General features: G+C 42.9%; 1 protein-coding gene across 50 annotated transcripts; it reads left to right on the top strand.

Annotated features, from left to right (window-relative positions):
• The first annotated feature begins 3,127 nt into the window (after window positions 1–3,127).
• nes (nestin) lies at window positions 3,128–13,955 on the top strand. 50 transcript variants are annotated; one of them, XM_049024650.1, is made up of 7 exons: window positions 3,129–4,110; window positions 5,418–5,542; window positions 6,594–6,667; window positions 7,481–9,975; window positions 10,078–10,179; window positions 10,690–10,791; window positions 10,894–13,955. In XM_049024650.1, exons 1-7 carry the CDS (start codon window positions 3,313–3,315, stop codon window positions 12,607–12,609), a joined length of 5,412 nt encoding a protein of 1,803 aa, XP_048880607.1. In that variant the 5' UTR covers window positions 3,129–3,312; the 3' UTR covers window positions 12,610–13,955. The 50 variants fall into 50 exon arrangements, with proteins under 50 accessions (XP_048880612.1, XP_048880607.1, XP_048880609.1 ...); XM_049024652.1 differs by having other exon boundaries at window positions 10,078–10,281; window positions 11,098–13,955; XM_049024645.1 differs by lacking the exon at window positions 10,690–10,791 and having other exon boundaries at window positions 10,078–10,485; window positions 10,894–10,995; window positions 11,098–13,955.
• Window positions 13,956–17,833: the final 3,878 nt, after the last annotated feature.

The raw sequence follows: 17,833 nt of genomic DNA, 5'->3' as shown, positions 1-17,833 counted from the left end.
TTCACACAAATTTCCAAATATTTTAATGAATACATGCAAATGGTTTTGTAACATTGTCATCATTTGGTGCAATTTTCAGTTGCCTAAGTCTTGTTGGTCAAAATAGATTATGTATGATCATTTCCCAATGTAAAAATTTTATACCAAAAACTATATATGTATGTGATCATTGTGTGAATGATCACACATGCAAAACAATTAACCAATCTGTCAAAATTATTTAAAAACATATTCCATATATTGCAGTAATGTGCCATTGTTGAGTTTTTGCTTCCCACAGTACATGCTTTTCCCTTCATTTTGTTGTTCTTCTATTGCCATTTTGCTGTTTTTGTCATTCAGTTCTGTGTGACTCTTTTATTTGCTATTGTACTGTGTGTTGAGATCAGATAGATAGACGGATGGATGGATGTTGTATTGTTATTGTAAGTACAATGAAGATACAATGACGTAGATTCATAAAATAGAATATGAGAATAAAGTATGTACAGACACTATTTATGTACACTACATATATATACACACACACACACAAAGTAAGGTGCTGGTAAGTTTGTAAGTAAATTCACAAAGGTAGAGCTTTCAGTGGTCTAAATGCACACATCAGAAGTTCAAGATCGGTGCTGAGAGTTCAGAAGTGTGATGGATGTGGAGTAAAAGCCGTTCCTCAGCCGGGTTCTGCAGGCGTACAGGGTTCTGTAGCCTCTACGAGGTGGCAGAGGTGTAAAGAGTTTGTGTTCAGGGTGGGTTGGGTCCTTGAATATTTTTCCAGCTCTGCGGCTGCACTGGGTGCAGTGGATTTCTTCCAGTGATGGAAGCTGGGTGCCAGTGATCCGCTGGGCTGTCCTGATGATGCGCTGCAGGGTCCTCAAGTTCTCCAAGGTGCAGCCAGAGTACCACGCAGTGATGCAGTATGTGATCACTGACTCTGTGGTGCACCTGTAGAAGTTCACCAGGAGCTGCTGTGGAAGTTGTGCTTTCTTCAGGCTCCGCAGGAAGTGGAGCCTCTGAAGTCCTTTTTTTGGCAATGGCTGAAGTGTTCGTGGTCCATGACAGGTCATTGCTGATCTGAACCCTGATCACACCGACATACTGACAGTATATCATTCAGAATTTTGAAGGTGGATTGGAAGACAGCAATTGTAGTTGCCAAATCATTTTTTGAAGCTAGAGTGACAGCACTGACAGGTCAGTTCATCCAAAGCCAGTGGTCAATTAACTGCAAAAATATTCCTCATAAAAATATTCAACACTTTGCTGCCAAAGACTGAACTGAAAGAAAAATGTGAATTAAAAATATAATTTTGTCACAGTTTCAATGCAGTGAGACATTTCTCGTGGGAAAATATGAGGTGCAACTGATAGCAAAGACTGCCAGAGGTAGCAGCAGCTATACAGACAGGGGAAGACATCAGTATAACCATCAAGCACCATTGGGGGCCGGGAGGGGGGGTTAGAGACACACCACAATAGGGAAACACGATACTCAGCACTACACTCAAACGTGACAGACCGATTTACTGGCATGACTACACTGACATCTACTGGCCACTAGATAGGATGCAAATGAAATTGAGGGAATATCTTCTGCTTCCAAAAAGATCAATGTAGCTTGAAGTCCCATGAGTGTATGTGCAGAAGCTGACAGATGGTGAGATCTGCTGGCCATTTGAGAAAATTACAAATATTAAAAAATATATATATATTTGCAGTCAATTGGCCATTGGCTTTGGATAAACTGAACTGTGAGTCCGTCACTCTAGCTTATCTTAAATCTTAAAATTTGGACAGTGTGAACTGGGACTTCTTGCTCATTTTACTTCTGCTGCTGCTCCCTGGAGGATGGGCTCCTCCTTTGGGTCTGGTTAGGGTTAGGGCTTCCTCTGCTGCCCCCTGGAGGATGGTCTGGTTCCTCTCAAGGTTTCTTCCTTATAGAGAGTTTTTCCTTTGTCACTGTTGCCTCTGGTTTGCTCACTGAGGGCTCTGGGCAGAGAAAAAGTGCTTTTTTCACAATGTAATGTGCGAATACACTATAGAAACAAGATTGAACAGAACTGAGGTTTGGACGCGGCAGATAATTTGTGATTTCAAAATTTTAAATGTAATGCTTTTTTGAGCTTCACAAATTAAACTAGCATTTGTGTTTTTTTTCCATCATACTTAAAATCCTACTGTAAAATACAATGGAATATTTTTCCCAAATATAATTAGACTGGGGGGGGGGGGGGGGGCATGGTGGTGCAGTGGTTAGCACTGTCGCCTCACACCTCTGGGACCCGGGTTTGAGTCTCCACCTGGGTCACATGTGTGTGGAGTTTGCATGTTCTCCCCATGTCGTCGTGGGGTTCCCTCCGGGTACTCCGGTTTCCCCCCCCAGTCCAAAAACATGCTGAGGCTAATTGGAGTTGCTAAATTGCCCGTAGGAGTGCATGTGTGAGTGAATGGTGTGTGAGTGTGCCCTGCGATGGGCTGGCCCCCCATCCTGGGTTGTTCCCTGCCTCGTGCCCATTGCTTCCGGGATAGGCTCCGGACCCCCCGCGACCCAGTAGGATAAGCAGTTTGGAAAATGGATGGATAATTAGACTGTCATTCCAGTAAAGACCAGGAAATGTGTCAGATAAATAGGCACTTTGTGGGTGACACTGCTGTCTCACTTTCAGGGTTGGGGGTTTGAATCCAGCCTCTGCTCTGCTTGTGTGGACTTTGCATTTTACCTACAAGACACTCGGCTTTCTTGCATGAACTCCGATTTCCTCCTGCAGTCCAAAGACATTGCAGTTAACTGGCATCTGTAAATTCCCAGGTGTATACATGTGTTTCTAAGTGTGACATGTATGTGCTCTGTAATGGACTGGCATCCCGCCCAGGATGTACCCTATCCTCATGCCCTGTGCTGTGTGGGATATGCTGCAGGCCCCAGGTGGATTGATCAATACATCAGAGACATTTCAGGAATAATAAATGTAAACTTGAAGTCCTTCAAAAAAGTGGCTGCATCATGACTGCAAATTATCCCAGCATGTATGGGGTTAATCCCAAACTCATCTGTCTGCTCCTCCTCTGTACATCCCTCCCCTCCCCTCCCCTCCCCTCCGCTGCTAGTCCTTTCTTTCGTTTGCCCTCCCCCTCTTTATTAAAGTATTGAAGGGGTGTCTCTCTCACTACCATTTGTACTGCAAGGGGCACAGAGCCTCAGAGCAGAAGCTGCCACAGAGAGCCTGAGACTGAAAAGACGGGAAGAGGAAAGTAACTAAAACACAAGGAATCATAAACCAGACAGTCATCTACATCCCCCAAGAAGACAATTACAGCATGGAGGTCCCCAGCTACATGGGAACTGAGAAGTACCAGATGCTGGAGCTCAACAAGCGTTTGGAGACATACCTGGGCAGGGTGAAGTTCCTTGAGGAGGAGAACAAGCTGCTACATGGGGAAGTTGAGGCTCTGAGGCAGAGTAAGAACCAGCGGGTCTGGAAAGGACAGCTGGAGGGTGAGCTGAGGAAGACCAGGGAGGAAGTGGAGGCAGCTTTGAGGGAGAAGGACAGGGTGGAGCTCGAAGTAAGCAATCTTAATGAGGAGCTGCAGATGCTTCAGCTACAGAGGAAGAAGGTGGCAGTTGCCCGGGCTGAGACCAAGAAGACAGTAGATGAAAGTAAGAAACAACTGGAGGAGGAACATAGAGGCCAGATCTGGCTACGAGAGAAGCTGGCTCAACTGGAGAAAGAGCTGCAGTTCCACATGGAGGTCCACCAAGAGGATGTCTCACTCCTGCAAACCCAGATAATCCACACCCAGTATGTCCCTCCTCATACTTATGTTCAACCACAGCTACTTGGCCTTGAGGACATAAAGCAAGAGTTCTCCCAGAGGGCTGCCCGGGCATGGCAGGAGGCAGCGGGATCATTTCAGAACCAGGTTCAGCGTCTGGAAGACTCTCTGACCCAGGCCAAGTCTCGTATGGCCCAGGTGAGCCAAGAGAAGAAGGAGAGCTACTTGATGGCCCAGTGCCTAGCCAAGGAGCTGGAAGCAGCCCAGGCCAAGAAGGAGCTCCTTGAGAAGAACGTTTCTCAACAGAAGGACAGGCAGCTGAAAGAGCTCCAGCACCTAGAGGTGAGAAAACAGCAGCAATGCATTTAGAATTTTCTTGTATGTATCAATTTTATAAAAAGTGATGCATCTTCCACAAACATTTGTCTGAGCATGGAGAGTGGGAAAGTACTCATATGATCATCAATATGTTTTAATTAATTTTTTTTTTTTAAGTAAAAATTCTGAATTGAGCATAAAGTATTACTGCAGTGCTTTCTTCCTCTTCTAGAATGAGGGTGATGCAATGGGAAACACAGAGGTCCCAAAAATGATATGTTTGGATATCCGCCAGACTGCACACTCTGGGGAAGCCTCAGCAGTACAAATAACAAACTAATGAGGGGAAATATCTCATGCTTCCAGTTCAAGGGGCCGCGCTTAACACAGACAGTCCGATAACTGCTAATGCAGCTGAATCTCCATCTGTGTGTGAGAACACAGTTAAGTCACTCTCTGAAAAAAGCAACAATTGTGCTCCTCGTAAGAGGTTTCTGAAATAAATAATAGCAGGATTTCCTGTCAGTTCATGCTGTTCTGTAGGCTATAAGAGAGCCAACAAAGCTTCGGAAATCAGATGCCTGCAGTTTCTTGAAACGCAGTAACAATGAATATTTAGAAAATGCACAGTGATGTTTGCTGCAGTATCACACCGTATTTGTATTGTATCAAAAAAACGCATAAACGAGCAGTAATTCCCTCTTTGTGTGCCGCTCCTTTTCACACAATAAAACTCTCAACAGAGCATTTTGATTTCACATAATATTAGTAATAATGTTAAGCAATGCACTAACTTGTACTCTTGTTTTTCCGTCATTCCACAAATAGTTAAGGTGGCGGCTTGGTGGGAGGGGCTACATTAGCGTTACCACAATCCACTGGGCTCCCCAAGTCCCAAATTATGTTGCGGTCAGACCGGTGCATTGTGTAGCTTCTCAATGGCCGGTCAACGGTTGGAGCACTGCGCGCTTGCATGATGCCTGTTCAGTTCTAGCCTGTGGGATATGAGGAAAAGGGGCTCATTTTAATTGCTAATGTTCCTATTCAGTTCTTCTTGCAAAAGTTTCCTTTGAAAGGCAGGACATGAGCCGGACCATGTTAACACCCAGAGATTCGTGAAATTGGTTTTGCTCAATGAAGTATTAAATTACTCTACAAGGAGCTGAAGGCTCGTCGGAGCAAAAAAGTAAAACGCACAAACTTGCAGCTGGCCATAAAACATTAAACTTACATCACTGTGACATCTTCATCACAGGTGTCTGGATAAGTATGTCTTCTAATTTGCTTTAATTTCTAGCAAGTATCAAGCCTTCATCCTTAATGTGTTTCAGGTGCATCTGGAGGCCCTGGAAAGCGAGAAAGCAGAGCTTAGTAACCAGACTGCGGCTATTCTGAAGGACAGACACAACCTGCTGCAGCTGAAGCTGTCGCTGGGGCTGGAGGTGGCCACATACAGGTACCAGGCTGCCACTCTTCTCCAAAAGAAACAAATTATACGCATCTAGAACTTAACAGTTACATTTTCTAATGTCCCCTAAAGGTTTTTGACATGGATCCCGTGAATTTCTCATCCGGGCAGAAGAAGTAGGATTCTAAGCAGAATTCCAGCTCGTGGATTATTTCTTTTGAGAAAGCAGTCTGGTATCATGCAAGCTCACGTGTTCCACGCAAAACACTGTCCCTCTGCTTTACAGGGGTATTGATGAGGGTATCAGCTGTGCTGTAACAGCCCCAGTGGTTCGATGTGAAATTGCAAAAAATTGATTTTCTCTTAACGTATAAGTTTCTCCGAAAAAGAAAAAAATCGATATGTGTAAAGCCTAGGATTGAAATGGAGTAATATTAAAAATGAACTCTTATTTTAAATTAAATTAAAGGATATTAAATAGATTCTGTAGACAGAGAATCGCAGTGAACTTTGCAGTGAAGTTTGTCGTAGCCGTGCGATCAGAGACCGGGGTTCAGCTTGGGGTTGAACGGCGTCATTAGCGCCGCCTGACCAGCCATGAAGGCGCCCCCCCCCATCTGGCCATGCAGGCTGCCCACGGAGGCCCGTCTCTCAGATACGGCCCTGGGATAAAGGCGGCCATGACAGGCTGGGGACCCAGATGGCTTGACGACGAACAAAGCTTTCAGGCCATTATCATATTAATGCATCACAGCCTGCTGTTCCAGTTCAACAAAGGGCCCAGCACCCCCATCCCTACCCCCACCCCCGGCTAAATCCGAATGTGGCTGAAAGGCCAGAACATTAAGACAAAATTCAGACTCAGTATCTCATTTTAGTTACTTAGTCTTATTTACTGCATAAACAGTCAAACTGGGCAAGGTCCATTCCCATGTAAACATGCACAGCCAGGATGTACTTAATTAAAGTCGGTCACCATTCATTTAACGTCATAAGACGTCTTTGGTGTGTGATGACTTTCCCAGGTAACACTCAACGTTCAAACCCTACATTCCAATGATTGCTGTTAACTTTCACCTGTGACTTTCTTGATCTGCAGAACTCTACTAGACAGTGAGAGTCTGAGACCACGTGTGTCTCCCAAAATTTACTACCAGAGTGCCAGCACTTCCCGTATGTATATTTTTATGTATGTTTAATCAGAGCATTTTACAGATTGTGTTGCATGACCAAGATCATTATGCATGTACATTGATGCTGATACTCGTATATGTATCTGTCAGCTGCTTGCAATTGTCTCTGAGGATCAATGGATCATGCTTTGTGTGTAATTCTAACCATGGGGAAGGAATTCCTGATCAATATATATCCATTAGTGTTTGAGGTCAGATGACAAAGGCATGTATCATGAGATGAGTATTGGGAATTGATTGATTTTTTTTAAGGGTACTGTTCACTGTTTAGTAGACATATGTTGTTTTTTGTAAAGTAACAATATCAAGTAAAACCTCAGTTACATTTACAAGAGAAGATGATTAACAATGCAAGACTACACTGGTACAGACGCTCCTTTACTTATGAATGAGATACGGCTGAACGGCCGTTCTTAACTTGAAATGTTCGTAAGTCGTTATTCAACAGTATTTTAAGTGTATACGCAAGTACAAACAGCTAGGATGCTGGGAGTTCACACGCTACGCTGCTGCGCGGCGGGAGTAGCGGCCAGAAGTCGTACTAGATGGAATTGGTGTGCAGAAAAAAAAAAATGTTGCGGACAGGAAACAGGAGCCCAAGGAACACAATTCGGACTTGCAGTCCTCTTCGTTCTTATGTCTGAAAGTTCGTAAGTTGAAAGTTCGTAAGTAGAGGAGCGTCTGTATTGATATTCCCGTGTTTTCATGAAAGATCGAATAAATGCCAGTTTTTCTGTTTGTGAACATTCGACAAGATCCAATAACCGCCTTTTTGTTCCTATTTCATTCATAGGTGAAGTGCCAAAGCATCAGACTATTAAACAAAGCCTTACCCCCACCATTTCAGTAAAGCCTGGGAGGAGGTCTGAGATGACTGCACCAACAATGGCCCCAGCAAGCCTTCAGGCCCCAAAAGTCAACCCTAACGAAAAGTCCATCAGATCTGAAATGACAAATAATGAGGAAGATGGATGGTGTGCAGAGTCACCCGGTTCTCCAGGTTGGTCAACACATTACTCAAAAGCAGATGTGATTGACAGCAGTTTAAGTGGAGATGTAAGAGCCGTTGAGGCCGATGAGGGGGAGGACCATGCCTACGCTCTCTCTGAGCAAATGGCACAAGAATTAAGAGCCACTGTAATTAGTCTAGACACATCTGTCACCGAGACGTCTGCCATCAGGGAAACGCACATTAAAGAAATGGAGGAGGAATGTAATTTAGAGATCGCTGGGCTCGAAAAAAATCTGACAAAGCAGCCGTCCCTTGCAGGAGAAGAGTTAGACCAGGATTCAAAAAACACATTAAAATGTTTGACAGTGACACCCCAATTCGCTGTTGACATCAAAGGGCTCCTTAGCTCTGAACAAACACTTGATGTTTCTGAAAAAGAAAATCCAGATGCTTTGAAGGCCGATCAACTGGAAGACAACTTTAGTGACAGACCTGTAGAGGAGGTCTCTGAAATGACTGAAAAGTACCTTCCAGTTGAAGCTGTAGATGAATCATTGTTAGTATGGGGTGAAAAACAAGTAGGGTCAGAGGAGGTTAATGGAATGGAAAGCATGACATCGGGATCTAAGTCAGAACCAGAATCAGAAAGAGAATTAGAACTGGAAACCATCCCAAATGAGACAGATTCCTTTGGCTTTGAGGCTTTAGTTAGTAATCAGTCCAACTCTGCGGAGTTAATGCTGGATGAGAAAACTGCAGAAGAATCACAGTCATCTATGACAGAAGTAAAGGGTATGCAGTTTTCGGAAGAGATTTCTTTGAATCACAGGCAGACAACAACATCTTATGAAGAAAGTAAGGACAATGTGGGGAGCATGGCCCACCAGCAAGTGGACGAACTGACTCTGGAAGAATGTAGAACTTGTGAACTGAAGGGATGCGTACGTAAATTAGAGGAAGAGAATGCAGGAGATGTAGCAGAACAGACGTGTGATAATGGGGAGAGAGATGAGGAAAAAATAGATGGAGTGATGGAGGTAGGAGAAGAAAATCAGAGTTTCCACACCAGCACTTTGATTTTCGAGTGCCCAAGAGTAGAGAAAACTAATGAACAGCAAGTGCATTTATTCACCAATGCGGAGCAACAAGAATTCTCTGACAATGACGACGTTTCGAATGCCACCAATTCATGGAGAACAGGGGGAGATCTTGACAGCACTGATAGCTATGCTTTGGAGAACACGCTTGCCGACACCCGTCCCTTGATCCGATACAGGAGTGATGAGACAGACATGAACACTCAAGCATCACACTTAGGCGAGACCGACTCCAGTGAGGATGAAGAACAAGAGTCAGGAGCGGGAATTTTTGAAAAGGAAAAAAGGTACAGCCTCGGTTCTAGAGGCGACCGGATGATAGAGGATCTCATTGAAGAGCCAGAATGGGAGGAGATACAAAAGAGCGAGAATGCAGGCTGCTTTAATAATAGAGAGACTGATACAAGTCAAATAGAGGAGGATGATGGTCACGGAATTGATAAAATTGAAGAGAAAGAGATACATTTTGAAGGCAATGTTGGATGTTTGGAATCTGATGGAAAATCTGTACTGGAGATAGACAGGAAAGCAATGTTAAGTGAAGAGAATATAGACCTAGATCAAGCAGAACAGGACAGGGCTCTTGGAAATAAGGCATATGACCAGACAAACCTGAATAAGGACATGGGTGATCATGTTGATGGAATCGTAAGTACAGGTTCAACTGACACCAAAGCAGATTTAGAAAAATATTGTTATGATAAAGCCACACCCCTAAGTAGTATGGAGGTGGACAGCAATTTTCTACCACAAGAAACAGACTCAACTGATATCAAAGCAGATTTAGAGAAAGACGGTGAAGATGACCCCACAACCCAAATTAATTGGGAGGTGGACAGCAATTTTCTACCACAAGCAACAGATTCAACTGATATCAAAGCAGACTTAGACAAAGACAGTGAAGATGACCCCACAACCCAAATTAATTTGGAGGTGGACAGCAATTTTCTACCACAAGCAACAGATTCAACTGATATCAAAGCAGATTTAGAGAAAGACAGTGAAGATGACCCCACAACCCAAATTAATTTGGAGATGGACAGCAATTTTCTACCACAAGCAACAGATTCAACTGATATCAAAGCAGATTTAGAGAAAGACAGTGAAGATGACCCCACAACCCAAATTAATTTGGAGGTGGACAGCAATTTTCTACCACAAGCAACAGATTCAACTGATATCAAAGCAGATTTAGAGAAAGACAGTGAAGATGACCCCACAACCCAAATTAATTGGGAGGTGGACACCAATTTTCTACCACAAGCAACAGATTCAACTGATATCAAAGCAGATTTAGAGAAAGACAGTGAAGATGACCCCACAACCCAAATTAATTTGCAGATGGACAGCAATTTTCTACCACAAGCAACAGATTCAACTGATATCAAAGCAGATTTAGAGAAAGACAGTGAAGATGACCCCACAACCCAAATTAATTGGGAGGTGGACACCAATTTTCTACCACAAGCAACAGATTTAACTGATATCAAAGCAGATTTAGAGAAAGACAGTGAAGATGACCCCACAACCCAAATTAATTGGGAGGTGGACACCAATTTTCTACCACAAGCAACAGATTCAGCTGATATCAAAGAAGATTTAGAGAAAGACAGTGAAGATGACCCCACAACCCAAATTAATTGGGAGGTGGACACCAATTTTCTACCACAAGCAACAGATTCAACTGATATCAAAGCAGATTTAGAGAAAGACAGTGAAGATGACCCCACAACCCAAATTAATTTGGAGGTGGACACCAATTTTCTACCACAAGCAACAGATTCAATTGATATCAAAGCAGATTTAGAGAAAGACAGTGAAGATGACCCCACAACCCAAATTAATTGGGAGGTGGACACCAATTTTCTACCACAAGCAACAGATTCAATTGATATCAAAGCAGATTTAGAGAAAGACAGTGAAGATGACCCCACAACCCAAATTAATTTGGAGGTGGACACCAATTTTCTACCACAAGCAACAGATTCAACTGATATCAAAGCAGATTTAGAGAAAGACAGTGAAGATGACCCCACAACCCAAATTAATTGGGAGGTGGACACCAATTTTCTACCACAAGAAACAGATTCAACTGATATCAAAGCAGATTTAGAGAAAGACAGTGAAGATGACCCCACAACCCAAATTAATTGGGAGGTGGACAGCAATTTTCTACCACAACCAACAGATTCAACTGATATCAAAGCAGATTTAGAGAAAGACAGTGAAGATGACCCCACAACCCAAATTAATTGGGAGGTGGACACCAATTTTCTACCACAAGAAACAGATTCAACTGATATCAAAGCAGATTTAGAGAAAGACAGTGAAGATGACCCCACAACCCAAATTAATTTGGAGATGGACAGCAATTTTCTACCACAAGCAACAGATTCAACTGATATCAAAGCAGATTTAGAGAAAGACAGTGAAGATGACCCCACAACCCAAATTAATTTGGAGATGGACAGCAATTTTCTACCACAAGCAACAGATTCAACTGATATCAAAGCAGATTTAGAGAAAGACAGTGAAGATGACCCCACAACCCAAATTAATTTGGAGGCGGAGAGCAAGTTTCTACCACAAGAAACAGATTCAACTGATATCAAAGCAGATTTAGAGAAAGACAGTGAAGATGACCCCACAACCCAAATTAATTTGGAGGCGGACAGCAATTTTCTGCCACAGCAAGGAACTATAGAATGTGAGGAATTCATGGAGCCAAAGAGTCATGCCAGCTGTGACAGTGAAACAAACCTTGTCAATCCTGTTAATATCAACAGTGAAGAAAGCTCAGGGAATTTGTCAGACAATGAGGAAGGTATCAGAAAAGAATCATTTGTTGAGAACTTCACGATATCATCATATGGGCAGTCACCATCCACTGAAAATGACAACACCAGTGAGATATTACATTCACAAACTGTGACTTCAGACGAAGGGTCAGAAAAAGTGCTGAAAAGTGAGGTAACGGAAATGCGTCCTGAGCAGAAAGAGGAGGATGGCGAGAACTCATCCATGCTAACAAATGTGGATTTCAACGATGATCTCTCATTGCACAGTGAGATCACAAGCATCGCAGAAGTTCTAGAACATACTGCCATATCAGACTTAGAGGATTCGTACAGTTCTGAAGATGACTCACCCAATGCCAGTCAGTCATTAAAATCTATCAATCAGGAGGACATCTCTGAAAATCACAAAGAGAAGGAAACAATGACATGTTCTGTGAATGATTCTGGATTAATAGGAGGGACAGAGAAGCATTTTCCAAAATTATCCAGCACCTCTATAGAAAATGCCTGGGGCAGCAGTGATCACATCCAAGATGATAAGAGGGGGATTCTAGGCACAGATTTAAAGGCATCTGACCAGTTTATCCAAAGTGACGAAAACATAAAAGAATACTTTTCATACACCGAGCAAAAATATGGAGAGTCAAAAGCTTCGGAACAGCAAAATGGAAACGATCATGATAGTGAAACAAAGGAAGATGAGATCTTCACAGCAGAAGTTGAGGGACTTCCCCGAATACATGAAAAATGCACAGAGTTGTTCAGCGCCACTCTTAATGAAGAGTTCTGGAATTCTAATGGAAAGATGGGAGCCTTCTTTCATCCACAGGAGTGTGGGAATTCGGAATGCGTTCACACGCACCCTAATCAGAACGCGGAAAATACAGAGAACATGCTAGAAACAAAACAATGCACAGAATTAAGACTAAAGGAGGCTCAATCACACGGTCTACCAGTGCAAGAGCAGATCCCGGCTCACATCGAGCAGCTATTGTACGAAAACATGGAAAGAGACAAGAAACATTCTGAAGAATCTCTGGAAGAGGAAGACTCCTGGTCTGGTGGAGAAGATTAGGAAGTGCTGGGAGGAAAGTGAAGATGTTCCGCTGAAATTACTTCCTAAGCAGCTCTGAAATTAAAGTCTCTACGAATGATCAGTACTTTTGAGGGGATTAGAATGCATTCTATCCCATAAATAAAACCGAATAAGTATATTCTCTGAAACAATGATAGCACATAACAGTGCATATAAAATAAATTTAATTGTGGCAGATATACAGGACTGAACAACAGCGTCTTACATTTTCAAAGAAGAGTTTATAACATCAAATAATACATCATGTATGTATTTTCAGAGGTTGTTCTTGAAGGTTTGACATTTTGTATGAAGACATGAGACAAACACATCCCTCATGGAGAGGGTAGCTGTATTTGATAAAGTTTGCGTACTGCATGAGAAGGTTTGATGCATGACTTTTAGCGAGGACTGTTTATCTGAGAGTTAACAGGAGGAAAACATTTAAAGTAGCATGATAATACAATTTATTTTTTGATTTTAAATAGTGAAGTTTTCTTTAAAAAACGTTTTTAAAAGCCTAAATTTAAACATCCTTTAAACAACACCGATAGTGCCTATACTACAACTAACTGACATTTCTAGACCATCCTTAAGCAGTTATTTTTTAAAATTGGACCTTTGATGATTTTAGTAGGTTTTACAGAGTGTGTATCCAAAACAGAAAATACCAAAAAAGTAAGAATATTTATTTCTGAGTATTTATCAGAACTACATCCTCATTCTGTATTTTTTTTTGCGAAGTTACTGGGCAGCCAAGTCCTGCCTTTTAATCCTGTCACAGTAAGTTCTACAAAGCGTCTTTATTCATATGTGTGCAATTTCAAATTTCACCTATTCTAATACATATAAATAAATCAGTTCAAGCACTACATACCAAATTTCTCTAATACTTTCTATGTTGACACAGTAGTATAAATTCTGAATTATGAATGATAATATACGGTAGTGCAGGTATTCGGAAAGTTGGATATGTTTGTGAACACCACTTCCCTTTGCTTCAGAGCCAGACGGTGTAAATTAGATCTTTGTATTCTCATTTGTCTTTGTTATTGGAAAACCAGTTCATTTCTGTTTCCAGGATACAGCACTTCAGAATGTTCTTGTAGACAAAAGTTACTTTCATTTAAAACTGTTAATACCCTGGCTGACAGCTATGTTCCTCCGAGGGAAGTAAATGTCTAGCTTCATTGTGTTCAACAAGGTAGCACCGGGTAGGGGGGAATGTCTTGTGGAATACACAGTTGCAAGTCTTACCTGTGTAGTTTTGATGGCCATCTTGTTTTGATAAAATGTGCTAACATTGTGCAAGAGAAAATAAAGTAATTGGCAAAGAGTTTATGAAAGGTTTTTTTTGGCTTTATTTTTTTTTGGGTTGTGTCGAATATTTTCTCTCATGCCTGCTCTGTGTGACAGACATCACGAAGGAAAAGAAAAAGATACTGGAGAACCCAAGTTTTGCATGACGAGTGAGTCAAAAGTCAGAACATAATGTCAAACTGAGGTTCTCTGAGTCATGGCAGTGAGCTGCAGATGATAGGATTAGGGAACAATGCCGTGGTACATAGAGGAAAAGACTCAGAAATAGTCGTGTCCATGACCATGGCAACAGGACCATATTGAATAGATAACAGAGGCTGTGTTAGATCACTGTCTGTCTGTCTGTCCCTCCATCTGTCTGTCTGTCTGTCCCTCCATCTGTCTGTCTGTCTGTCTGTCCCTCCATCTGTCTGTCTGTCTGTCTGTCCCTCCATCTGTCTGTCTGTCTGTCTGTCCCTCCGTTTGTCTGTCTGTCTGTCCCTCCGTCTGTCTGTCTGTCCCTCCGTCTGTGTCTGTCTGTCCCTCCGTCTGTGTCTGTCTGTCTGTCCCTCCGTCTGTGTCTGTCTGTCCCTCCGTCTGTGTCTGTATGTCTGTCCCTGTCTGTGTCCGTCTGTCTGTCCCTCCGTCTGTCTGTCCCTCCATCTGTCTGTCTGTCTGTCTGTCCCTCCGTTTGTCTGTCTGTCTGTCCCTCCATTTGTCTGTCTTTCCCTCCGTCTGTCTGTCTGTCTGTCTGTCCCTGTGTCTGTCTGTCTGTCTGTCCCTCCGTCTGTGTCCGTCTGTCTGTCCCTCCGTCTGTCTGTCCCTCCGTCTGTCTGTCCCTCCGTCTGTCTGTCCCTCCGTCTGTCTGTCTGTCTCTCCACCTACTTTTTCAGTACAGAAACACAAAGAGCCCATCCCAGGGAACACAGGGTACAAGGCAGGGGACCCAGCTCAGGATGCCAGGTATAATAGTGAATTTATAGCTAAAAAAGAAAAGCCTCTACTTCACTCCAGCTTTTCTCACATATGTACAGAATTGAAACAACAAAATAAACTGCGTAACATCTACATTTTTATATCCATTAAAAGATTTATTACTTACTAGGGTGGTGGTCCCAGTGAGATCAGCATCATCTCCGGCTCAGTGAGCAGCCTTCAGGCCTTAAATGCAAGACGAGGGAGAAGAGAGGAGTAAAAAAAAAAAAAAAAGAGAGAAAGAAAAACATAACTTGCGACAGTATATGACTTCACCCTCTCAAGGTCATTTCTCACCTAGTTATTAGGACAATGGCAGCTATTCATAAAGCAGTAACTTCACTCCCTTCTCCTTAAATCCTCCCCATCATAATTCTGGGTTTCAAAAATGAGAAAATGCTACTTTGCTGATATCAGACTCTCCCACAGGCTACAAGTCATCCTGGAGCAGTCATTCCAGTCCGCTTCTTTGTAACGGTTTCCCTGTAACGGTGAAAATGTATTGTAAACCAGTTTCATTTTCATTCAACACTTACTGCATGGATGCTTGATGAGCCATTCATCACAAAGTTGAGGAACATGCCAGCCTGTGTGTGATGTGAAGCTATGTCCGCAACTACATTATTTGAGGTATACTGACCAAGTTCTAAACTCTTGAACTTTGATAATAAAATTAACGTTACGGCAGATTACATCAAATTACATACCACACACATTACATTAAACATCACATGCTGCGATATCCTAAAAATGTGATGAGTGAAATGCGGTTGTGATGCCACAAGGACAGCTGCTCCTCTCATAAATATCACAGCCTTATGACATTACTGAGTAACCTCAACTGATGAAATAGGCTGCAAGAACAATATTAATAGCTGGGTCAGCTGCACTTTGGGTCTATATTTTGGGTGCGTGTCATACATCAATGGAAGAGTGGAGTCCAGTCCTTTAAGCCCCTGTTGGTGGGTTGAATAGGAAACTTTATGCGGATGGAATATCTTGACTGAGGGTGACAGTGCACTTCCCTGGAAGCCATCTGTTCCCTCCAAACCAACTGTGCCCTTTAAAGCAAAGACGAGATGGATGACTATATAACATTTTACGTGGCAATTTGAGGATGGATGGGTGGCTGGGTGGATGGATAGATAGATAGATAGACAGACATTTTGGCAAAAAGGTTTTAAAGGGCTTTACATTTTTTTTTGTGCATTTCCTTTCTCAGCTCATTTCTGAGAGGAGCGATTTTTCATTTTCCCTCCTGAGGAAAAACAAGTTGTATCACAAAAGCTCGGGCGCAGATGGCTGGTGTTTCTGGGGACGCATGAAAGTAACTAAAGCTTATAACACTAACGCCAGCAACCGGAATGCCTTCAAATGTCAAATGATATCTTTTTTCTGAAAGAGAAAGTGAATTGTCCTAATACATCTTAAGAGTGGGGCTGAAACGGCATTTTGAAAAACATATTACAGTGGGACTACAGCCATACGTTGTACACTTTCAGCCACTACATTTTTATGCGTTAAAAAAGAAAAAAGAAAACATAAACCTCGGTCAGAAGGCACAGGGGAAGCAGCTATGTTTAGCCCTGACTGAGGGTCTAGCAGATGCCGCTACAGAGAGCAACAGCAGGGTCTGTCTGCCAGCCTGTCAGACACATGAGCTCAGCGGCTGCCAGGCACAAAGGCAGCTGACTGCCCCAGCTGACAGCGTGCTGAAGAGCGGCGGCGGCCCGTTCCGCACATGGCCCTCGTGACCTCGCCGCATTTGTGCAAACTCACTGTCCTGTACTCACAGTGGCCACATTTTGCTATCATCGTAAAATAAAATCCTCTTTTTTTATGGCACCACTGACTGAAATCTCACCCCCCCCCCCTACAATCTAACACCAATAACTATTCACCAATATCATTAGTGTTTGTTGTTTATTCAGAGCTTTTACCCAATTGCATTAACATACACAGCACTGCAGACAAGGTCTTAGGCAGCTGGAGGAAACATTCAAAGCCATTTAACTGGTTCGTAAGTAAGAGCATAAAAATTGAATTCATGGAAATGAACAGCAGAGACAAAAACCAACAAGGATTTCTTCTGTTTTCAAAAAGTTACTGATCTCTTGCCGAATAGCTAGATGCATACAGTATCAGTCCCCTAACCTCTCCTCCGAGCAGTGCAGCCATTCCATGTATGTGTTACAACTCACCACCAGCTCAATTAATCAGTGAAGACCTACTCTTTACCCATCTGAAAAGCTACATGTTGGACTTCATGTTTCATTTGACAAATCCATGATACACCAGCATGACGGCCGTCCTTCTGCTGATCAGTCACTACACACGAGGGGCCTGGAAGAGAGGCAGATTCTCCCCTCCAGCTCTTCGGTGCTGCAAGCTGGCTTGGGCCTTGTGAATACTGAGGCCGAAGCATGGTGTCACATGGCCTCCACTTAATCTCGAGGCATGAGTGTAGTTAAGCTTCTCGATCCTCATCACCCCCCTCCCCCATTCCGCTACACTGCACTGCAGACAGCACCACTGTAAGGGACACATATATACAACTGTATAACTGGGGGGGGGGATTAATCTGATCACGATCAGTTATAAATCAAATGAACGTGTTATATAAAATGCTTAATATATACAAAAAGCTCTTAATTTAATGAAACAGTCAGAGGTCCAGCGTAAGTCAGGGTCGAAAAGGATGCGTCATCCTCCAGCAAATCTGCCGCTCACCGCCGCCCCCATCCACCAGCTGGCCGCACATTCTCCTCTCCTTACTCACCCACAATGGCGCGCTTATATTCTCGTCCCGCTAGCATCCGTTTCCTTTTGTGCAGTCAGAAGAACAGATTTCAAGAGGAGGGGGAAAAAAGACAGACATTGTACCAGATGGACATATTTGGAGATGCATTTTTTTTTTTAATCATGGACAAGTCCGCCCACAATTAACCAG

This window comes from Brienomyrus brachyistius, chromosome 9 (genome assembly GCF_023856365.1).
Source record: "Brienomyrus brachyistius isolate T26 chromosome 9, BBRACH_0.4, whole genome shotgun sequence".
Classification (NCBI taxonomy): domain Eukaryota; kingdom Metazoa; phylum Chordata; class Actinopteri; order Osteoglossiformes; family Mormyridae; genus Brienomyrus; species Brienomyrus brachyistius.
Note: the sequence above shows the minus strand (reverse complement) of the source record. Positions and strands in the feature narration are given on the sequence as shown.